This window comes from Symphalangus syndactylus, chromosome 10 (assembly GCF_028878055.3).
Source record: "Symphalangus syndactylus isolate Jambi chromosome 10, NHGRI_mSymSyn1-v2.1_pri, whole genome shotgun sequence".
Taxonomy (NCBI): domain Eukaryota; kingdom Metazoa; phylum Chordata; class Mammalia; order Primates; family Hylobatidae; genus Symphalangus; species Symphalangus syndactylus.
The window spans coordinates 35184291-35208622 of NC_072432.2; the positions used below are offsets into that span (position 1 = coordinate 35184291).

Consider the following 24332-nt stretch of genomic DNA (forward strand, 5'->3'; position numbering starts at 1 on the left):
TATCTGGGCCCTCAGCCAATTGGATAGTGCCTGCCCACGTTGGGTGAAGTAGATCCTTACCCAGTTCACTGATTCCAATGCCGATCTCTTCCAGAAACACTCACAGATGTCCCAGAAATAATGCTTACCAGCTCTCCGGGGATCCGTAAATCCAGTCCAGTTGACACCTAAAATTAACTATCACAAACATTGTCTTGAGAGCCTGGCAGAATTATATTCAGGAAACTTATTAAGAAACTGCCATTCACTCAGCAAATATTTAATGACCATCTACTGTCTGCCAATTACTGTTTTAGGCACTGAAAGGCATTACCAATGTGGAACTCATATTGTAGCTAAGAAAACAAGTAACTAATACTCTTTTAATACGAGCTAATCACAATGTAAAGGTGTAAAACATAGTCCCCACCCTTGAAGAAATTTAGTCTGCTGACAATACAAATGGGTAAGCAAGTATTTGCAATACCATGTGACTTACGCTGTTATCATCAAGTAAGCATTATTGCTGAAGATTACAGAGGGAGGCTGAAGAAAGCTACATCAAGAAGCATTGGAGTTGGCTTTGGTTAGAGAACTCTCATACTCATAAACAGTCTGTTCCAAAAGCCTCAAAATTCAAAGGGTATTATTAGTAAAGCAGGAACAAAGCTAGATGTGATTGCAGATTGTTAGAGCCAGCGTTAGAAGTTGCTGAAACAATGAACAAGGAGGGACAATTTTACCATAGACCTTATATGGACACATGCAGAAACTAAGTCCAGTTTTTAAAAGAACATTAAAAAGGGCAACTTTTACCATCCATTATAATTAAATTTCTCCAACCATGTCTTCATCATAATAATCACTAACATGTATTACCTGTATGGCAAACATTGTGCTGACGGATTCACAGGCTTAGTTGTTCCTCCTCACCACATCCCTGAGGTAGGTGCTATTTTACCTTCATTTTACAGATGAGAAACATAAAAGGTTCAGAGATTTAAGTGATTTACTCACTTAGCTAGTGAGAGAAAGATATGGGACTTGCCCTAGTCTTTCTGACGCCACAGTATTTGTTCTTATCCACTGTGATGTTAGAAATCACTTAGCTCCATGTAACGAAAAACCTGAAAAACACTAAAGTTTATTGTCCTCACATAAGAAGTCCAGAGGAGTTGGTTGCCTTGAGGCTGTCATCAGGGACACAGGCTCCTTCTCTTGCTGGTCCCTGTCATTAATGTGTGCCTCCGGCCTCAAACAAACTCACTAAATGGCTGCTCTGTCCCACGGCATCCTATCTTCATTCCAGGCAAAAAGAAAGGGAGGAGCAAAAGCTAAAAGCCTTTCAGAAGGGCTTACTTTTCTATTGAAGAAGGAAGCCCTCCTCAGAAATTCCCACCTGCATTTCATTGGCAAGATCTATGCTGCTTGGCCACCCCAGCAGCAAAAGAGGTTATGAAGTTGAGACTGTTGTTTTCCAGCTTTGACAAGTGAAAAAAGGGGAAAGTGAGTTGGATGAGTGCCAAGGAAACCAATTTATACAGTACATATACAAGTAGCCTACACAATCACTCTGCTCAATGGCACCACAGATACATGTGCTATCGTAACCTAGAGGGCTCATGAGATCTAGTCCTTTCTTTTTGGCCTTATATCTCTGTCCTCTTCAGCCAAACTGGTTTTGTTTTTGTTTGTTTGTTTGTTTGTTTGTTTTTGCTGTTAACATGTTCTCTTTTAAGCCTCCACCCTGTCATCCAAGTTTCATGTTCTCCCCGACCCCATTCCCAGTGTAGTAAGGCTCCTGGCATTCTGCCGCTAAATGTGCGTTAGTGTTAGAATAGTCTGAGCATGAAAAAATAAAAATCACAACTGTACCTTAAACAAAAAGGATTTTTTTTTTATTTCTCTCCCTAAAAACAAGTGACAGGAAGGCTCTAGAATTTTCAGTGACCTGGGTTCCATTTTGTTGCTCTGCTATCTTCTACACGCAGTTTCCAGCTCAGCCAATCTCGTCTACCCTGGCACTGCATATAGTAGGCATAAACAAAACAGAGAAGTGGAGAGATTTAAGTGAAGGAAATGATTTCCGCATCCTAAGTAAGCTGTAAGGTGCTTTTCCACTTTTCACCTTCCACTTGGAATTCATAGTTCTACCTGAACTCCACTAGATGGCAGCACATACATTTATAAAGTGCATGGATGGCGCCACTAAACTCTGACAGCAGGGAAACTACAAATCCCAGCATGCATTATTAAGCACTTGACTTGCTTCCAGTCAAAGGTCTCAAGTTTGTTGCTCCCACCGAGTTCTGGAGAACGCCATCAGCTCGCTGCTTAAAGTAAGATTTCCTAATACTTTTGAAATGAAACTTTAGAAAGGAAAGAGGGGAGGTTTAATTTTTAGATGTTGTTTTGTTCTGCACGTTGCCTATTTCAAAATTAATCTGAGCAGTTAGATCAGTGTAAAGATGGATTTTTAATGAGCCTGAAACTCTGTCGTATGTATGTTTTATAAAGTAGCCCAAGAAAAAAGGATTGTTACGGTATCCTAAGTGAACATTTTTCTTTCTGGCTCTTGAAAACAATGACTTCCTGAATATGCTGTTTGTGTCTCTGCTAATCAAAAATCAACATTTTGATTCTAACTTTTGGACTAAGGAAGCCAACATGTATGGTTTTCACACTGGATATATTGAGAGGTACTTGTTTTACCATTTCAGGCCGTGTTTACTCTCATTTTCCCAAAGAAATCTGTTTTAGTTTGAGATTACAGTTTATCAAATGTTAAGGCTTTGACCCCAAAATCTGGTCCCAGAAAGACAGGAAAGCCAACTAAGAGGAGGTTTTCAGAGTGCGTAGAAAGGCTGCTCTGTGCTTCGGCAATTGTTCTGGAAGTGCTTCTTCGGGTGGCAAAGATTCCTAGCAAAACCTTTGACTGGAGGCTTTACAGGGCCATACACCCAATATCACTAATGACAGTGTTGTAAAATAGCTTTCTGTACACCATGCTTAGGATTCAAGGAGGATAAAGATAAAGTATATCTTTCTGAAGTTATACTTTAGAAACTATCATTCCATGTTGAAATGATAAACATTCCATGTTTATCTTTTGTGTAAGAAGTAAAAAAGCAAAAATTCATTGCATCAAAGTAGGTCAGGCACTGTTAAAGTCCAGCTTCCCCATTGCCTAAAAAATGTGGACAAACTCAGAGGAAGTCAGTGAGTTGTAAGCTGATCCCTGGAGCCAGTTCTTACATAATTGTGTTAGTCTGCTCCTCCAAGAAGCAGACTCCAAGATAGAATTAAATATGCATGGATTTTATTAGGGGAAATGCTGGTGTGAGAGAGAATGAGGAGAGAACTAGGGAAGGCTGTGAGAGCCATCAGACCTCGATGCAAGTCCACCTGCGAGGGCGGAAGAGAAGGAAGCCAGGTTGAGTGGAAGCATCCCAGACAGCTGTGCAGTCTAAGAGAACTTCAGCAAGGTAGTAAGGAGCTTCTCCAGCCAGTCATCCGTTGGGGAGGAGCTCTATGTCTCCCAGAAATGGGTCTGCCTTAGTAAGCATGCATGCTCAGGCACTGGCTTGTAATGGCCCCAAGAAGGTGGCCTCAGCACAAGCTCAGAGAGGCAGCAGCAGCTGCGCCTCATTGTCCATTACTTCCTGGGTCAGCGGTCTGCGAGGCACAGGCTCCTGGTGCCACAGTGGGGATTTAGAGAGGCCGGCAGGGCTTTGAGTACCATGAGACAATGCCATGAGATCTTCCCTTGGACCTGCAACAAGAAGGCCTAGGTTTGAATTCATAGCTGTAAAACACTGGGCAAATACCATTTCTTTGAAATTAGCCACGTTGGTGATCAGGTCCTACCTATCTCTTATCTCTGAAACACTTCTCCAATCCACCTATCTCTCCATCCCTGCTATTTTCTCCAGCCCTGCTATTTCACCAGCGCCCCCCCGCCCCCAAGATAACCCTAGCAGCCTCATAATGGCACCCCATACTCCTGCCCAGGTATGTTCTCCACAGCAGTCCTTCCAAAATACGAATCTGATCATGTCACACCCTTTCCGTAAATCCTTCAGTGGCTGTTGCCTATAGGAGTAACTTGCCCTTCACCATGTGGACCTTGGACCAAGTGTGGAGGTTTGAAATGGAAGAGCATATTGGGTATTTAAAAAAAAAAAAAAAAAAAAGTTTGGCTAAAGAGAGAACTGAGATAAGTTCAAAGAGAAAGGACTAGGTAATATAAGCCCTTTAGGCAAGGCTATCAACCTGTACAAAATCAGGCAGATAATGGAGCAGAGTGATTGTGTAGGCTAGTCGTGCATGTACTGTAAGTTGGTTCATAAACACCATCCAACTCACTTTCCCCTGTTCTTCACTTTATCAAAGCTGGAAACAAAAGTCTCAACTTCCAAACTCTTTGCAGCTAGGAGTGGCGAAGTAGCATAGATCTGGTGAATGAACTGCAGCTGGGAATTTCTGAGAAGGTTTCCTTCTTAAATAGAAAGGTGAGGCCTCTCTGAAAGCCTTTTGGCTTTTGCTTCTCCCTTTCTTTTTGCCTGAAATGTGGATATGATGCCTTGGACAAAGCAGCCACGTTGTGAGTTCGTATGAGGTCAGAGGCACACATTAATGACAGAGCCCAGTAAGACTTGGAGCCTGAGTCCTTGAAGACAGCCTCATTTGATGGTCATTTGACTCTTCTCCACCCCCAGCCTCACTACTAGCTTTTTCTCTCACCTTGTGATCTATAATCCAAGCACTGGTGGAATATCTCATGAACATGAGCCCCCGTATCAGTGTTTCTCAATCTTTTAGAAATTACTGATTATGCCTGTTAATGTGTTACTACTGCCTGCTTAAACTTTATAAGAGGATCAGCAGCATTGTGGGCTGGACTGTTCACATAGCAAAAGAGTCTGGCAGTCTAAGTTTAGTTCTGGCTTTCCCATTGACTGGCACTATGACATCGGGCAGGTTTCAGCAGTTTCCTCATCTGTAAAATGGGAGTATTGGATGTGATTTGATTTTTCCATCCTTTTTTTTTCGATGAATATCTGAGACCAACTATGAAATCTTTCCAAGAGAAAAGAAAAAATCATAAGCAATTGATAGTGCAAACCTCAACAAAAGTTTATGGAAGAGAAATCAAGAAGCAGCCCTGAGTAGTAAGGACACAAATAATGTCATAGCAATGTGTGCAGGGGTCATGGAGACAGCGATGGTGGTAGTGAGGAAACTCAGCACCAGAGGCTATCCTCTCCAGGTACTGAAGGAAGGGTGAGGTAGATTAAAGTGCAATATCTGGGCTGGGCGCAGTGGCTCACGCCTGTAATCTCAGCACTTTGGAAGGCTGAGGCAGGTGGATCGCCTGAGGTCAGGAGTTTGAGATCAGTCTGGCCAACATGGTGAAAGCCCATCTCTACAAAAAAACACAGAAATTGGCTAGGCATGGTGGCAGGCACCTGTAATCCCAGCTACTCGGGAGGCTGAGGCAGGAGAATTGCTTGAACCTAAGAGGCGGAGGTTGCAGTGAGCCGAGATCACTCCATTACACTCCAGCCTGGGTGACAAGAGCGAAACTCCATCTCAAAAAAAAAAAAAAAGGCCAATGTCTGTCACCAGTCATCACTTCAGTGGGTTATGGTAAATGTGTTTGATATACAAAGCTAGGTATGTAGAGTAAGCATTCTAGGAGAATTCAGATGATGGGACTACTTGCACAGAGGTGCTGTCTTCAAGTTCCTGAAGAAGCTCACTAAATTATTCTTAAAAGAGCACACTGAACTATTCATTCTAGATGTTACTGCCTGCTCAAGATCATGTTCTACAGTATAACCCATTAAACACACATGTCTTTAGATTAAACCACAGGTTCCATTATGGGTCGACTTGATGGGAAAGTCATCATCCTGACAGCTGCTGCTCAGGGGATTGGCCAAGCAGCTGCCTTAGTAAGTTATAAGTTACTATCTTTGTTGTTTGCCTACTAACTCTTGACATATTGAATTATGTGGACTGATGCCATGGTTGTTTACTTCTGCTCTGCTTTTTAATTTTTTTACTTTTGTGCTTCTGTTGTCTTAAGTTATAAAAATAAATAAATAAATAGGTCCCTACTCCTGACCCCAGGCAGATGAAGGAATAAATGCCTCATGTTTAGTACATGACATCACTGATAACCATTGACTCTGAGAAACTTCCCTACTTCGGTTTCTCTGCATCATAATATATTCGCTACAGAGGGCAAACAGGGTTACACAGCTTTCTGAAATTGTGTCAATTTAGATATATGACTCCATAGTTATAAGACAGGTTACCTTGGTCTCCTGATTTATATCAATTTCTGTTACATTATGTACCCCACTTAAGCTAATAACGGCACCTTAAGTATAACAGTACCTTAAGTATAACGGCAGGGTATGGTTTGACATTTATGAAAGCACTAGCATACTCTCAGTAGGAAAAGTGTTGGAACAACCAATTTTTCTCTTATTGTTTGGAGTTTAGTAACTCAAACTCAGAAATGATATATAGTCTCATTACAGAAGAGCAGTATTTTGAGAGTATTGAAAACAGCTGTCATTTTTTTTAAAACATTATTTTGTTTGATATTAGTTAAAGGGACTAAGATGACAAGCACAATGTATGTCACATTGTTCTAATTAATGATAAAAATAATAACAATGGAGAAGGGGTAAGACTAGATAGTTTGAAATTCTAGCTATCTTATAGGGAAAAGAACAACGAAAATAAGATAAAGGAGAAAAAGACCACATGATGTTTCATTCATGAGCACAGTTTATTCAAGTAAACAAGGGATTTATTTGTACTTTGTGTCTACTAGGCTTTTGCAAGAGAAGGTGCCAAAGTCATAGCCACAGACATTAATGAGTCAAAACTTCAGGAACTGGAAAAGTACCCGGGTAAGCAACTCAGCAGCTTGAACTTGGGATTCAGTGTCTGCAAGGTATTATAAAGCATGGTGCTCACATGTTGAAAGAAAATTCCTTAGCTACTGAGCTCCACTGCCCTACTTTTTAGATTCTCACTCTCCGGTATGAAATCTCTATTTTGTGAACCTATAGACAAAAATCTGTGTACTTACATGCATAAAAAAATTTGAGGACAAATACTTACAATCCTTTATTTAGCCAACACATTGAGGGATTCAGTTCCTAATTACAAACTTACATGTGAAAATTTACTAGTTGTTAGGTTAACTTTTCATGACAGCTTTTCACTTCTGTGCCCTCCTCCTCTAGGATAGCCCTGTCTAATAGTAACATGTTGTGAGCTGCCTGTGTAATTTTAAATTTTCTAGTATCCACATTAAAAAAGTAAAAAGAAACAAGTGAAAATTAATTTAATAATATATTTTCTTTTATCCAATATATCTAAAATATAATCTCAACATGCAGTCAAGTTAAAAAATTAATAGAATATTTTAATTTTTTTCTTACTAATTTTTTATTTAAATTATTAGAAGTTTCTTACAAACTTCAATCATTAATTTTCTCTTCTTTGCAGCTTTTCTCTTAATTTTCTTTTAGGTATAATTGAGAAATAAAAATTGCATATATTCAAGATGTCCAACATGATGTTTTCATATACGTTGTAAAATACCTTGTGAAATGATTATCACCGTCAAGCTAATTAACATATCCATTACCTCATTTAGTTACCTCTGTGTGTATGTATGTGTGTGCTAAGAATACCTAGGATCTACCCTCTTAGCAAATTTCAAGTATACAATACATTATTCATAACTATAGTCACTGTACTGTACATGAAGTCTTATAACTGCGAGAGAGTACCCTTTGACCAACATCTCGATATTTTCATACTAAATCTTTAAAATTCATGTGTATTTTACACTTGCAGCACATTTCATTTCAGACTAGCTGCATTTCAGGTGCTCAGTAGCCACATGTGGCTGGTAGCTACCATACTGGAGACAGCTCAGCCCTAAAAATCACACATCATCATGAGAAACCCTAAGAGATTACCCAGATTATTAGGTGTGCACCACCACTTCTTCACCCCACTGAACCAAACTCCAACATCAAAGGATTTTAATTGCAGTTTACCCAAAGAAATCAGAACAGAGAACCTATCTGAAAGTTAACCCTCACAGCAAAATAGAACAGGTTACATAATCAAACAGCAATTAGTTCCTCGAATTAGTTAATTGAATTGGAATATGTTGAACTATAATTCAAACAAGTCAAAGTAAAGCTGCTGCACTGGGAAAGCACAAAGATAAGGAAATGTTTCTGAAACAAAATTTCAAGTCTTCGCTTTCCTTATGAATCTTTTCTTTCTATATTTCCCCAAAATAAAATAAACCATACACATATTATTTATAATATATTATGAATTATAAAATATAATACACATTATAAATAATTATATATTATAATATATGTATTATACATATATTATTATATATACATATTAATACATTGTATATGTTATAAATTATATTACTATATATTATAATATATATTTTGGACATTATAAATAATATGTGTATATATTTATAATGATGACTGCTGCTTTTGTTAGACACTGTTTGGAGTTTCTCAGCAACTAGTACAGTGTGTATCTCTCAGGTGCCCGCCATGCCAGATCTCTCATGTCTAGCCTTCAAGTGTGTCATCCCTTCTTCTGACCCCCTCATTTCTTCTCCTTGCAGTTTAGTCCAGAAATACATGTATTTGACTGGATGTCTTTGACTAACATAGTCATTTCTAATAAATAATGGAAATGACATAAAGGGGAAGCTCACAAATAGAAACAGTCTCTTATTCCAGAACCCTTGCTCTTCCCCACCCCTCACTCAGACAAAATTCAGCATTACTGTATAGGTACCAGCAACCCAGTCTCTGGCAGGGGAAGGATAGGCTCAAATGAGCCCATTTTCAGTTATTACTGCTGGCTTACTGAGAAACATCTAATGTACACCAGTCATTCTTTACTATAAAGCCATTACTCAGAAAGGACCCTTATTATTCAACTTGGAAAATGGACAGAGAGGAAGGAAGAGGGACGGATGGGTTATTGGAGGAGTCAAGATGGACTTTAAGTTTACTAATGAAACTCTGAAGATTCTTAAGGCCCTAGTAAGAAGGTCAGCAATCTATGAAGCCTAGCTGGATAGATGTTGCCATCTTCACACTTCACACTTCAAAACAGCTAAACCTTCAAGGCTAAACATTTTTAGGAATAGTGCCTCTTGTTTTATTTTTCAGGTATTCAAACTCGTGTCCTTGATGTCACAAAGAAGAAACAAATTGATCAGTTTGCCAATGAAGTTGAGAGACTTGATGTTCTCTTTAATGTTGCTGGGTAATTCATAACTTTTTAATTTCACTTTCCTTACAGAAAGTTTTCTATGACTTTCATTCAAAGAATTTTGATAATATGGCAAAATCATTCATTGTGAACCATGACATATTCCTTGGGAAATATGGCTAGATTTTACACAGCATTTTCATTACACATAAAATTCAGCAGATAAGACAGCCTTAGAGTGTGACATGATCTGGGGCAAATGAGGTCTACTCAAGACAGATGATACTGATACAAAGCTGTATTATGTGTTACAATGTATGGAAGTTAAATTAAAGCAATAATTTCTGATAATCTATTTTATAAATAGTCTTGCATCCTCATGTAAGAATACAGCCAGAAACATGAAACAAATAGTTAGCAAAGTTGGTTTGTGAGCATCTATTAAATTTTCACCCATGTAGGGGATGCAGAAATATATCATGTGGTTCCTGCTGTCATGAAACTGACATTCTGACTGAGCTGGCAGAACTTTGGTACATGGAAGTCACAGCCAACAATATTTTATAATTAATTACATAATTTGGGTCCAGAGGACCAAATCAGTAAGGGTTCCAGTGTTTTGGAAGCTTCCCTCAGAAAACGTAACTTGAAAAATAGTGAAGGCTACTTTAAGGGTTTGTTTTGTTCCGCCTTAACGTCTCCCTTAAAACAAACTAACATCTCTCAGTATGTTAGAACACTAGCAATATCACTTTGCTGCTCTGAGATGTAGAGACACTTGTTTTCCTTGCAATTTGCATTTCCCTTGAGAATTCTAAATCTGTGCCACCTGAGGGCACTGTTGCTCTTGAAATAGGAATCACATGGGCAAATAGGGCAGATGTTTTTTCTCTCTCTTTTTTTTTTTTTTTTTTTTTTTTTTTTTTTTTTTTTTTTTTTTTTCTGAAACAGGGTTTGTCTTGGTTCCCCAGGCTAGAGGGCAGTGGAATGATCATAGCTCACTGCACCCTAAAACTCCTGGGCTCAAGTGGTCCTCCTGCCTCAGCCTTCAAAGTAGCTGAGGCTGCAGGTGTGTGCTACCATGCCTAGCCCTGTTCTCCTTTATTTGTTGTTTGTTTTTAATGGCATTGATGTTTCCAGCACAATTAATATAAAGCTTCTTATGTTTGGTGACCATACTTTTGTTTGGAAAACAAGAAGGATCTTGTTTTCAGATGACATTTCTAGCTTAAGTTGTTGGGATTCTTACTAATATAATGTACTAAGTGATACTATGATTTGTTTAAAGTCTTGATAAGGGAAAGAGACAGTGATCTAAGTCACTAAGTGACCATAAAAATAATCAGCAAATGGAATAGAAAAATTTTAATGGCAGTTATTCCTCCATTGTTTAATCACTCTTCTAGTTTTGTCCATCATGGAACTGTCCTGGATTGTGAAGAGAAAGACTGGGACTTCTCAATGAATCTCAATGTGCGCAGCATGTACCTGATGATCAAGGCATTCCTTCCTAAAGTAAGATCACCACCACCACCACCAGGATAAGCACCACATTAGGTCTCTGTACTGGGCACACAGAAGGGATTCCCACATGTGCTGAAGAGTGATAACTAACACAATGATTAACATGCATTGAACATTTATATCAAGGCATTTCACATAAATTAATCTATTTAACCTTCCAGCTCATCCACTCAAGGAATATTTATTAAGCACTTTCCACATGCCAGGCTCCATTCTAGGCACAGAAGATACACAAGTGAACTAAACAAAGTGCCTTCTATAAGGCAGGTTCCATTATTGGGTGTGAGACGGGACAATTAGTAATCAAATAGACATAGAATATGTGGCGTGGTTTTAAGTATAATGAAGAGAAAGAAGCTAGGATATCAATGAGGCCCCTCTGGACTCCACCGCGAAAGTGAAATTGTCATAGCAGTCCGAGAAATGAGACAGCTGATCATTCAGGTACCTTGGGAGAGGATTCCAGGCAGAGGTAACAGCAGGGAGGCACACGAGACTGGAATGAGTGTATGAGGTAGATACTATTATCTCATCCATTGTTCAGAAGATGAAACTGAGAGTTCAGACAACTTGCTCAAGGTCACCCAACCAGCACATGGTTAGAACCAAGATTTAAAGCCTGGACATTGAGCCCCTTCATGAATTTCAGTCTAGGCTCACACTCTCAAGAGGGATGTACCCCATTGCTTTTCTCTACCCTGAAGAGTCTCCCTTTGCTCTTGTTTTGATCTGAACCACAGTAAGAGACAGTGTGTGCTCAAGACAGCATTCCTCCTAGGCCTGCTTCCCTTGAATTCTCAAGCCTTCACACAGCGCATCAATGTTTTAAAGTTTATTTTATAAACTAGCATTAAGCACCTCTTGGTATAAATCACTATATAAAGTATCCTAGGGGAGTATAAATATGAGCAACATACATCCCTGATTTCAAATGAGCTTATAAACCAGTAGTAACAGACAGCGCAGGCTGAGACAATGAAAGGGGTTGACTGGGTACAGAGCCAGCTCAACTCAAGGTTGTAAATTGAACTCAGTGAAATGCAGAAGAACAACTTTTCCCTTCCATCCCAGCTGGATTTGATGTCCTGTCCATGTCCGGGCAGGCGAAGAGCTTTGTTAATGGCACAGCAGGGCTGATATTCTACTCTGAATATTCAACTTAATGTTAAGGTTCCAGATGAACATTAACAGGAAAATTAGAGAAACTGACTTAGTAATGAAGAAACTTTGAAAAATCTACCTGTTTAGTGACTAGAAGGGATTTTTGGGTGGGTCCACAGAATGCTGAACTAGCAAATTTTTATAACAAATTGTTTTTTTAAATGTAAGTTGCTTTTTTAGCCTCTTTGGAGTTTATGAGAAACTGTATTATTTGGAACACGAATGTATTTTTGAAGACAGATCCTTTGCGTAGGCTACAGAGGTAGAGCAGAGACTGTGGTACAGGAGGAAAGCTTAGGTCATCGTGGGTAAGACTGTGGCACATGCATGAGACTCATTTGCAAAACCAGGCTCTAAAGTGCTTTACAAATTTTAGTAAAGGAAGTAGGTTTGGAGTACAGTGGAGCTGAAATGTAAACTTGTGTTAATTTTTAAAATATACAAACATTAACTTGCAAACTAGTGAGTTTTGCTTGTGATTTACAATATCTTAACAATTATCCATATGGGCCAAAAACACAGATTTGTTTAAAAAAAAAAATCCCAAGAGATGTTAATGGCAGGAATATGGTATTAGAAGGTTCTAGTGCCTCTTGTTTAAAGTGACCTTGACAAAATCGAATCCTGGTCTTGGACTTTATCATCAGAAGTCCTTAGGTGCAGTCTGCACCCTGCCCCTAATTGGCCATGTGCCATAGAGATGGCACTTGTACCCTCCCAGTACATATTTCTTTTAGCTAAAAAATGATGATGATAGGTTACACAATCACTTCCAGCCGTAATTATCTAGGATCCTCTGTATCATTAACTGTGACACACATATCTCATGTTAGAACTTTCCAGGGGAAGCTAGGATTTGGAGTCCAGGCAGCTCTGGAAGGTCAGCTGGTCACAACATAGAACACTCATAGGAAATTTTTATTCATGGATAGATACACAGGAAAGCATTCCAAGACTGGAAGATCAGTCAAAAGCCAGAGAACAAGTTGAAAATACTTTAAGAAGAGGTCAATGCAGAATCCAGACTCCACCAGAAGAGAAGATCCATTAGGGCAAAGATTTGGGGATATCTTTGTTATTTGGGTTGGTTGGTTTGCTTGCTTTTTTCCCCCACCTTGCTGTGTCTTAGAAGAGTCTTTAGCATATACAGGTGCTCAGCAAACATTTGTCAAATAAATAAATGAATCAAGGTTGTCAGTCTAGCAGGAACCACTGGGGACCCAAGTGGCCAAGTTCCACCAGGGTTAGGGGCTGAGCTCTGGCCAATGGAGACAGAAGGGCTGGGTCAGATTACGACTAACTAGATACAGCTCCAGGGACTCTTAAGGGGTATTTCTAGCCCCTACCTAGGCTTCTGGGAGATCAATCCTAGAGAGCAGTACTATGTACCAGGCACTTCACTTTATAGTCATGCCTGCCAGAGAGGGTTATTGCATGGGGAGCCAGGAAGAGCCTGACACCATGACGACAGCTCCTGACCTGGACTGGGAAGGCAGCATGGGAACAGGCACCGACTATGGGCTCTAGAAGCAGCAGAGGGACCTTGGTTGAACTTGGTTGAATAGACAGTGCAAGTGTTAGGGGGCAGCACTAACATCTCTTAGGTGGCTTTATTCTAAGGTTTTGCCTGAGATAATATTGCATTTCTAGAGAGGACTCGAGATTGAACCTACTTAATAACCCATCTTTATGTATTAAATTGGGGTATATGTATTCTACATGTATTTTAAATGGGGAATGCTATTTGCTAAAATGGATAAGAAAGAACAATTTTAAGGCTTACTTTTCAACATCATTACACTTGACCAACATTCTTGACAATTTTTATGAGAACCCCATTTCATTATGGTCTTCTTTATTATATAAAACACACAATTAAGTTAAACATTATTTTTTCCCCTGCTGTCTTCCTTAACTTGGTTGGGTTACAGTCAGCCTCTCCTTGTATCCACTTAGTCCATTCAGCATAGTGCCTTGGGGTTATTTTAGATTCTGTTTTTAGGGGCAATTAGTAGCTAAATCTCAGAACAAAAGCAGAAGAATATCCTAAGGAATCAATCATCTTGGCCACAGCAATCCTGGATCCATTCAATTATTTACTTTCCCCTTTCCTATACCTCTTTTTCTAAAAGCTGCTAAAGAAACTCATCCCAACAAAAGTCATTTTTTTCTCTAGCCCTTTACACTGCCTATTGAGACTTCTACATACATGTTATAATTAGTAAAGTTTGAAAACATTTTTAAATTCATAGCAGTTTTCTTTATTATATATTTATTTAGCTATAGGACAGGGCCCAGCAATCTGTGTTTTAAACTAGCACCTCAGGAGATTCTGATTCATCAACATTTATTGACTGCCTACTGTGTATACTGTCTAGGACAAAACAGCCAAAGACACTCATCTTAATAAATTCACACTTTAGTGGGGGAATTCTGAAGAAGGTGTTCTTAGGAAACACTGCCCTAAATTGGTGAGGCCCGCCACCCCTGCAGCAACCATCTACAAGGTCCTGCCCATCCTGCCTCAGCCCTCTCCTCCTCAGCTACCCATAGACATTTCTGCAGCTCCACCTTTATCACTCTTTCCTGAACCCTGCATCAGCTTCCACTAGTCTCTGGGCCCCAGAGTAATCCTTGCAGTCCCCAAGTCTGAACATGCCACTTCTCCTCTGCTTTAAACCCTCAATGTCACTGCATCGCCTTCAGGGTAAAACCCAGGTTCTAAATTCAGCCCTTGTTGACCTCTGCAGCCTCATTGCTTCCACACCCTGCATTCCAGCCAGACCCAGCCCCTCCTCCCAGTTCCTGATGGAACCTTTATACCTGTGTATCCACTCCTCAAAACATCCTTTTCTTTTTCTGACCAATACTCTAGTGTTCAAAATTCAGCCCATATCCTTCCTTCTCAGGAGGTACCCTCTGAGTGTCGCCCAGCCTGAATTCCTCCCTTTCTGCCCTCACTCTGCTGTTAGATCTCTGTGGAGGTCTCTGCTGTGGCTGGATGTGGATTATGTCAGCCACTCTAACCAGACTGGTTGTCTCCTGTAGGCAGTAATCTCCTGGACCTAGCACAATATCTGGCCTCACTAGGTATTCAAAAAATATGTGTTGAATGGAGTAAGTTTCCCAACATCGGTAACACACAATAACAACATTTATTCGCATTTCATTTAAGTCAGCATTCATTTGTAGTCTTGCTGACATTCTTGTACCATTGGAAGGTGGTAATCTCCCTGGGAAATGCCAGTGAGTGCGGTCACATTGCCATCATTTCCCAGCAATAGTTGATGAGGTGTTTTGGGTTCACTGTTAAGACTGCTTAATAGTGCCTAATGTGACTAGCTAATACAGTAATTAAATTCATTCTGCAAACCCTAAGAAAACACAAATCTGTTTTAGCCCACAAAGTGGATTTTTTTATGTATATATTTGTTTTGTTTTGGCAGATGCTTGCTCAGAAATCTGGCAATATTATCAACATGTCTTCCGTGGCTTCCAGCATCAAAGGTGGGTCTGTCTCCTTCTGAGGACTGTGATGCTCATACACGCACATCAGTAAGAGCTCTGCTTTTGGGAACAGGCATAGCAGAGAACATAATTTCAAGTACTGAAATGATTTCAAAGCTGCTTTTTTCCAAATTGGTATTAAGTTCCTTAACCACAGATCTTTTGCTCTAGATGTGAGCCAGTGGTAAAATTAAATTAAAATGTGGGGTATTTTTGCCCTCCCTTTTATTCTTTCTAATGGATACAGAAATGAACATCAAACTGGGAGAAAGAACCATTTAACATTTAATTAATTTAAAATAGTGTATTGAGCACCGGTATGTGCTCTGCCCATAAAAGAACTCACAGTCCAAAACTAGAAGCAAGGCAGCAAACATCATCTTCTCCAGTGTGATGATATGTAACAGAGGTTTGTACAAAGTGCTGTCAAAATACAGCGAAATAACTGCCTGTGAGTTTGTGGAATGCTTCACAAAGACAGTTGATCTGAGCCATCAGCGAGAAGTCAAGTTGAAGGACAAGGACAGCAGTGCAAAATGTGGATTATGTCACAATCTGGCATAGTTGGATCTGTGAGTTTAAAATGAAATAGTTACTGCTGAGATAACATTTCTTCTCTTTGCAAAGATACACATGTTCAACATACACAAGAGAGGAATGTAAAGAAGTGCCTAGGCCTCCTGTTTTATTGTTTTGTTATTAATCTTTATTTTCTTTTGGAATCTGCCTAAGAGTTATGGCAACTGATGATGAGAAACTAAGACTACCAATGTTAAATAAGTTCAGCATTTCAATTAAGTCTCAGTTAAGTATAGGCACCTATACTGATATTATTTCCCTAGATCTAGAAACTGACTCTATTAAAGGAAAAAAATCTGATATCAATCTTTTTAAAAGGGGAGGAATGTGGGAGAAAGCATGAAAATGGCTACTGGGAAAACTTATTTGTGTTACCTTTCTAAAGGAAAATACATTTTTTATTCCTTCAATTGTTGAACCTTTCTTCCACCCTCAGGAGTTGTGAACCGATGTGTGTACAGCACAACCAAGGCAGCCGTGATTGGCCTCACAAAATCTGTGGCTGCAGATTTCATCCAGCAGGGCATCAGGTGCAACTGTGTGTGCCCAGGTGAGAAAGGCACTGCAGGGCTGTGAACTTGGCCTTCTGACACTGTGTTTGCCACTGTGAAATGTATCTATAAAAGTTTGTTTACCATATGTTATATTGTATTCTGGGGAAAAGTTCAGAAAAAGGGGATGAGGGCTGGGCTTATTAAGGTAACAGTACAGTTGTAAGTTGAGACGGAGATCCTAAGTCACTGGGAACGAGCCACAGATGCAAAAGGCTTAAATGCTACTCATGTGTTGGACAATTCAGAAGCAAGTGGCTAAGAGACATAGTTGGCCAGGCTTGCTGTTGGGAAGCTGACCAGGGTTGACCTTTTCAGGGGAAAGATGTCAAGGGAAAGATGAAAATAGACCACGCTCACAGGACAGCAGGGAAAAAGTAAGGGGAGTCTTCCAAAACACAAGGATCCACTAAAATCATTTGAACCACTGGGGTGGCCATAAATAAAAAGGAGGCATTAACCTTCCTTTATGCTATAAAAAGGGGGGCGGCAAACCATGGCCTATGGGCCACATCTGGGTCACCACCTGTTTTGTAAGCAAAGTTTTACTGAAACACTTCCACACCCGATTTGCTTATGTTATTGCCTATGGCTGTTTTCATGCTACAAAGGCAGAGTTTAGTATAATAGTTGCAATAGATAAAATGACTCTCAAAGCCATACATATTTTTTGTCTGCCTCTTTACCAAGAAAGGTGTGCCAATCCCTCATACAAAGGAAAGAAGAAAAGCAGAACTTTCCTTTTCTTAATAACTATGGGGATGTGTCTCATTTTCACAATAATCATAGATGTGTTTATTAAATTGATATGTACTTTTGTCTGGTTCTACCAATCTAAAAGGAACTTAAGGTATCTAATAAGGATTATAATATTCTTTAAAAAGAAATTATTGCTTATCCAGGATCAAGGTTTCTCAAGGTTTCCCTCGGTAGTGCACAATTGATATGGGGGGTGGTGTGTGAAAGGGAAACATTTCAGTATGACCTGGGGATCTTTCAAACCTGAAGGGCATGCCAGAATTTAGGGAAGGAGTTCATGGAGAGAATTGTGTTGTTTAGAAAGACCCACAAGAGATTCTGATTGAATCTTCAGTTGAAACCCACTGACTTAAAGAGGGAAAACTAAACATCCCCCAAGCTACAGAATTTCAGCAATTGAGATGTTCTGTTTTATTTTTCTTGGAACAGACATGTAAACATAGGTAACACTAAGAAAAAGAAGAATACATGAGAGGTCATTTCACTGGGTTTTGATGTACATCCTGGCGATACTTGAGTCTAGCTATTCTTGGTGCCATTTACCCAGTGGAATAAATGGTAAAATGATTTGGAAAATGTGGTTGTTTCAGCGACTGGACTTATCAGAAGATTGGAAAATATGTTATCAAACTCTTTGGAACAAGGAACTAGCTGTGACTCAGTGAACCAATCACAGGAGAAAACTTGAGTAGGACTGAGTGTGTCTGAGATGCTGCTGATGGTTGTTATAGTCACAAATCTCCAGCCAGACTTGTGTAGACCCTGGCATAGTATGTCTGTGCCATGGACACAGCTGAACCCAGTGACACTGGAATACTCCAAAGGCATGGGCTTGCTCTACAGTTCTTATTTAATAGCCATTAGTACCAGTCATATGTAAGACATGATGTTCATTTACCTCAGAGGGACAAAGCTGTTAAAGCTGTAAGGATTCTGAAGAGACTGTTAGTGAAAGCTTGAGGTGCACACTGTTGGTAAAACTGTGGACTTTAAGGAGGCTATTGAGGAAAGTGAAGAAAATATTATTGAAAATTAGAAAAAAGAGTGTCTTTGTCATACAGTTTCAGAAAGTATATCAACACTGTTGCCTGTAGTGTGAAGGTAGAAGATGTTACTAATGAACTGGGTGACCTAGTTAAGGCGATTTCTACCCAGAGTCTTAAAAGTGCTGGCTTCTTACAGTAAAATGTGACAAGAGACAGATAACCAACCTAAAGAGGGGGTTCCAAAACGGAGTCAGGCTTTCTGATTTTGAAGATTTCCAGCTTCATCAGAAAAAATAGCAAATGATGCTAAAATTAAGAAATGTTTTCTGAACAAAGATCAAATCTATGGCACTCTCAGGAACATGATCCAAGGGTGAAGTATGACTGTAAAACCATGTTACAACCTCGGAAAGATCACGTTATTTGCCAGAGTACTCTTTAGTCTGAAAAAAGGGCCCTCTAAAGAGAACGAACAGTTTATGTCGGTTAACAAAAAAGTCTGGGTAACTTGCTCTAGGAGACCATAAACTAAGTGGAATTTTAAAATGTTAGTATTGTTCTTATTTTTCTTTTTTCAAGTAAAATAATTTTAAATTAGATTAAATTATATTTTTGATTAAAAACTTGAAACTGTGGTTAAAAGTAGGAATTTGAAACAATGAAAATAGGCAAGGTGATAAGAAAAATTTAGCACCACCTGAATTACCAAGTACTATGGTAGCCATGGGATTGTCCCCAAAGATGCCACAGTGAACTTGACAGCAAAGAATGGTTTTGAGATCACTGAGGCAAACTGGCTCCTTAAGCTGGCAAAGTGCTTGTACGATTTTATCTACATCTCAGGGTTATTGTGAGGATTAGCTGAGATAATATACATAAAAGTCTTTAAAATCCATAAAGCATCATATAAATGCAATATGACTAAAATATATGTCATTGAGAATGCTGGGTGATTCATCCAGAGTCCCTACGTAGTGTCACAAAGAATCATAGTCTGTTTTTAAAATCATAGAAATGTTATTGAAGAAGTTATAAGCCTATTAAATAAGAGGCCTCAGGCAGGCAGCTGTAAAGTTGTCATTTGAAGTCAAGGAGAAGAATCTCACTGACTATCATATGGAAAGGAAGTTTAGTTATCAACTTCTTTTTCAGTCTAAGTGAGTAACCAAGCTGAATATCCCCCTTTGATTTAGGAACGGTTGATACGCCATCTCTACAAGAAAGAATACAAGCCAGAGGAAATCCTGAAGAGGTATATCTAGCATTTAAAATGTATTTAAACCTTTGGTTAATAAATGCCCTCTTCCATACCTATAGCAGACAAATTCATAGAGACAGAAAGTGAAATGGTAGTTGCCAGGGGCTTGGAAGGAGGGAAATGAGTAGTTAATGCTTAATGAGTAGAGAGGTTCCATTTTGTAAGATGAAAAGAGCTCTGCTTGGGAAGCTGAGATTGGGGGATCGCTTGAGCCCAGGAGTTTGAGGTACAACAGTGAGCTATGATCACAACGCTGCACTCCTGCCTGGGCAACAGAGCAAGACTCTGTCTCCAAGAAAAAATAATAATAATAAAAATAAGAGTTCTGGAGATGGACAGTGGTGATGGTGGCACAACAGTGTGAATGTGCCTAACACTATTGAACTGTACACTTAAAATGGTTAAGATAGTAAATTTTATATTCTGTATACTTTACCACAACTTTTGAAGATGAAAAAATAATGCCCTCATCCTTTAATATTAGCTTTCTGATCTGTCACAATATCTGTGAGTTTTAGTATAACACAAACAATTTGAGTGACTTTAGCAAAAGAATCACCATAACCCTAGTTGATTATTCATCAAGGCAGCAAGCCAGTGGATTCTCTTGCCTTTAACTCCTTGAAGAAGATGCAGGTGAGCACATACAGCTGCTTCCATCACTGATGTCTGGTATGGTCTCTGGTCACAGGCACGGAATGATTTCCTAAAGAGACAAAAGACAGGAAGATTTGCAACTGCAGAAGAAATAGCCATGCTCTGCGTGTATTTGGCTTCTGATGAAGTAAGCACTATTCTTCCCAAGGAGTTCATTACCCTCAATCACATTTGGCCACAATTTGCTCATCAAAATAATATCATTTTAGAGAGTTTATGGCATATATATGCTAAGATGCTACATTTATAAGATAGGGATAAGTTCTCATTTAATTTGCTCAAAGAAAGACCACTTTGATCTGAGCCACTAATTCTTCCTTATTCAGCTTTACATAAAATCTTGTAGCAAACAAAATGGAGGACTAAAAAAGTTAAAATGCTCAATTTTCTGAGAGACAGTTCCTTTCAAAAATTATAATTGGGGAAACCCTGATTAAATGCAAGTCAAACAATTGAACCTCCAGGGTTATAAGAGCTTTAAGTGGAATGGGGAGAGGATTAAGCAGATTTGTGTTCAGTGGACACAGAATTGGCATGTGGTGTTTTAGTTTTACTTGTAACTTGTTTGGGAGAATTCCGCTGGCTCTTTTTTCTCTATTAATTCTTACTTGTGGCCCGGCATGGTGGCTCATGCCTGTAATCCCAGCACTTTGGGAGGTCAAGGCAGGCGGATCACCTGAGTTCAGGAGTTTGAGACCAGCCTGGCCAACATGGTGAAACCTCATCTCTACTAAAAACAGAAAATAGCTGGGCGTGGTGGCGGGCGCCTGTAGTCCCAGCTACTCAGGAGGCTGAGGCAGGAGAATCACTTGAACCAGGGAGGCGGAGGTTGCAATGAGCCGAGATTGGCCACTGCACTCCAGCCTGGGCAACAGAGCGAGACTCCGTCTCAAAATAAATAAATATTTTTAAAAATTCTTACTTGTTCATCATCGTGTATGGAAACTCCTAATTTAATCTCTTCCACTTTGCATCCGTTTAACAGTTTTTTCCTTAATGGCTATTGTTTACTTTTAAATGGTTTAAGATGAAAGCAAAAATGATGTTTATAAGGTATGGAGCACAAGAACATCCTCCTCTGTTTTATGTCTCTGAATACTACAGGAACAAGGAACTGTAATGTGTGAGAAGAGGGAAGGAAAGGGGACTAGGCGGGAGTGAGGAGGGAACAACTGATAGCTCCTCTTCCCAGTAACTTGGTGCACACCAGATAGTTGGTGAATGTGACAAATACAGGGATTGAAATGTTTCTGTGACAGCGCAGTTTCTTCTCAGAACTTCTCCCAACTATTAACAACAATTGTTAATAGCTGGGGAAATTAATAGACAAATGTGTAATGGAGAAGCACATGAGCCTTTGTGATTTCTTTGAATCCATATCTTCAGCAGAGCTCATCTGATTTGGGTACTGCTGATAAGCTAAATTACCCTTAGTTAGCCAGAGCTTAGGTTACAAAATATTTGGAAGTGTTCTGGCTTGAAATGTGCTACAAAATTACCTTTGGCTTTTTAGAGGTTTCCAGAGGAGTTCATATGTGTAACAGAGCTTGTCTTTTAAAAGAACTTGGGGGAATTGGAGGTATTTCTTTGGTGAAGTGACTAGTAACTCCCTAGTTCACCTACTGTATATTATCAGCTTTTATATATTGAACTCTTAAAATTTCTCTATTCATTATGATGTCCTTACTTCCTCTTCCATTGTTTCAGGCTTTAGATGAATTTAGACTGTTTGAGTCTTTATTATCCATTTTAAGTTAAAAGATTTTTAAACTTCTACCAAAAAGATCACTTCAGCCTTATTTAGAAAATGAAAAATTTATGGGAATAAACCAGGAATTGTTTTTTAAATTCCTTAGTTTTATAAAGATTTGGATATCTGAAACTAACATAGAATATTTTTATAGCTTAATAGATTATAGTTATTATTATTCATGTAAATTTTTAAAACACATTTAGTGTGCTTCAGCTCCTAGAATTATCCACTTATAATTGATCAACTAAATATATGCTGTCTTTTTTTAAAAACTGGTCATCAATATGACCATTTTATGACTGATACACTTATGTTCAAAGGTTTATTAGTGGCATAAAACTTAGCTAGTTTTGAATAGTTCTGAGTTTCAAAATGAAAATGTGCTTTTAGCCTATATCCTAATTTGGGGAATGGCTATACATCACTGTTCCTTAATTTGGGGATTCTGAGACCAAATACCTAACAGTGACAGGTGCTTAGACACCAGCCAGAGGCCATTTAGTTCCAGATCACAGGACACTCAGCAGTTCTAAATCAACCAAACGTTAATTTGGATTTCCCTGAATTAAGTGTTTAAGTGAGGTTTCCTGTTAGGACAAGAGTAAATTGTTTAGTTACCCTAGTCATAGGAAAATTTGAAAATACAGCCTGTATCAAACCTGGTTAATTGTTCTGTCTCCTTGTGTTTATCACTGCAGTCTGCCTATGTAACTGGTAACCCTGTCATCATTGATGGAGGCTGGAGCTTGTGATTTTAGGATCTCCATGGTGGGAAGGAAGGCAGGCCCTTCCTATCCATAGTGAACCTGGTTATGAAGAAAACTCACCAATCATCTCCTTCCTGTTAATCACATGTTAATGAAAATAAGCTCTTTTTAATGATGTCACTGTTTGCAAGAGTCTGATTCTTTAAGTATATTAATCTCTTTGTAATCTCTTCTGAAATCATTGTAAAGAAATAAAAATATTGAACTCATAGCAAGAGAATAGTTTTTAAAATAAATCTCAATATGTAAGCATCTGTCTTAGTCGCTTTGGGCTGCTATAACAAATTACCATAGATGGAGTGTCATAGACAACAAACATTTACTTTCCAGTCTGGAGGCTAGGAAGTGCAAGATAAAGTTGCCAGCAGATATGGTATCTCGTTAGGGCCCACTTCCTGGTTTGCAGATGGTCCTCTTGCTATATCCTCACATAGCAAGAGCAGAGAAAAAAAGCAAGCTCTTATGTGTCTTTTTATAAGGACACTAATCCTGTTCGTGAGGGCACTACCCTTATGACCTGATTACCTCTCAAGGGCCCCACCTCCTAATGTATCATATTGGGGGTTACAATGTCAACACATGACTTTGGGGTGATACAAATAGGCCATTGCAGCATATGCAATTAAAATGTAAATACGAAGAAAAAAAGGAAGTTTTTGGTTTTTTTTGTGGGGGCGGGGGTTAAGGAAGAAGATAGTAATTTCAGGACTAGGCATGGTAGCTCATGCCTGTAATTCCTGTACTTTGGGAGGCCAAGGCAGGAGGATCACTTGCTGTCAGGAGTTCAGGACCAGCCTGTTAACAGAGAGAGGCTAAGGCAGGAGGATTACTTGAGCCCAAGAGTTCGAGGCTGCAGTGAGCCGTAATCATGCCACTGCACTCCAGGGCGACAGGGCAAGACCCTGTACCTAAATAATAATAATAATAATTTCCACTTTATTTTTCAACATTCAAATTTTTTTTTTTTTTTTTTTTGAGATGGAGTCTCGCTCTTTCGCCCAGGCTGGAGTGCAGTGGCGCAATCTCGGCTCACTGCAAGCTCCGCCTCCCGGGTTCACGCCATTCTCCTGCCTCAGCCTCCCGAGTAGCTGGGACTACAGGTGCCCGCCACCACGCCCGGCTAATTTTTTGTATTTTTAGTAGAGACGGGGTTTCACCATGTTAACCAGGATGGTCTTGATCTCCTGACCTCGTGGTCCACCTGCCTCGGCCTCCCAAAGTGCTGGGATTACAGGCGTGAGCCCCCGCGCCCGGCCTCAATATTCAAATATTTTTATATAATTCTGCGTTGTTCTGTATGTAGATCCTAATTTTAAAATTTTACACCATCAGAAATGAACAAAGGTAGGAAGGAGTTTGGCTTCAATAGCTTACAGTAAAAGGAGTAAAGGAGTTCAGCCTCAAAATGATATTGTTGACCTGTTATGTTATGAAAAATAATCCAGTGTTTATACTTAATGAATGCCATCCCTTATTAATTATTTACTATTTTCTTAGTCTAACTAAACAATCTTTATTAAAATAAGCAATGATACTTGACATGGGCCTAAG

At 39.3% G+C, this 24332-nt stretch overlaps 1 protein-coding gene across 3 annotated transcripts; it reads left to right on the top strand.

Annotated features, from left to right (window-relative positions):
- Positions 1 to 2021: 2021 nt before the first annotated feature.
- On the top strand, positions 2022 to 23035 carry BDH2 (3-hydroxybutyrate dehydrogenase 2). Of its 3 annotated transcripts, none has more exons than XM_063611152.1 (11): positions 2233 to 2318; positions 4372 to 4490; positions 5845 to 5936; positions 6830 to 6908; positions 9237 to 9333; positions 10686 to 10794; positions 15411 to 15471; positions 16487 to 16600; positions 19540 to 19598; positions 20296 to 20388; positions 22713 to 23035. In XM_063611152.1, the coding sequence occupies exons 3-11, from the start codon at positions 5865 to 5867 to the stop codon at positions 22764 to 22766; spliced, it is 738 nt and encodes a 245-aa protein (XP_063467222.1). In that variant the 5' UTR covers positions 2233 to 2318; positions 4372 to 4490; positions 5845 to 5864; the 3' UTR covers positions 22767 to 23035. The 3 variants fall into 3 exon arrangements, with proteins under 3 accessions (XP_063467220.1, XP_063467222.1, XP_063467223.1); XM_063611153.1 differs by having other exon boundaries at positions 2236 to 2318; positions 4409 to 4490; XM_063611150.1 differs by lacking the exon at positions 4372 to 4490 and having other exon boundaries at positions 2022 to 2318.
- Positions 23036 to 24332: the final 1297 nt, after the last annotated feature.

Excerpts from the sequence above, each read along its gene's own strand:
- BDH2 (XM_063611150.1), top strand. The coding sequence starts at position 5,865 with ATGGGTCGACTTGATGGGAAAGTCATCATCCTGACAGCTGCTGCTCAG. Across the intron at positions 15,472-16,486 it reads CGTGGCTTCCAGCATCAAAG|GAGTTGTGAACCGATGTGTG; the intron begins GTGGGTCTGTCT and ends TTCCACCCTCAG. Across the intron at positions 16,601-19,539 it reads GTGCAACTGTGTGTGCCCAG|GAACGGTTGATACGCCATCT; the intron begins GTGAGAAAGGCA and ends CCTTTGATTTAG.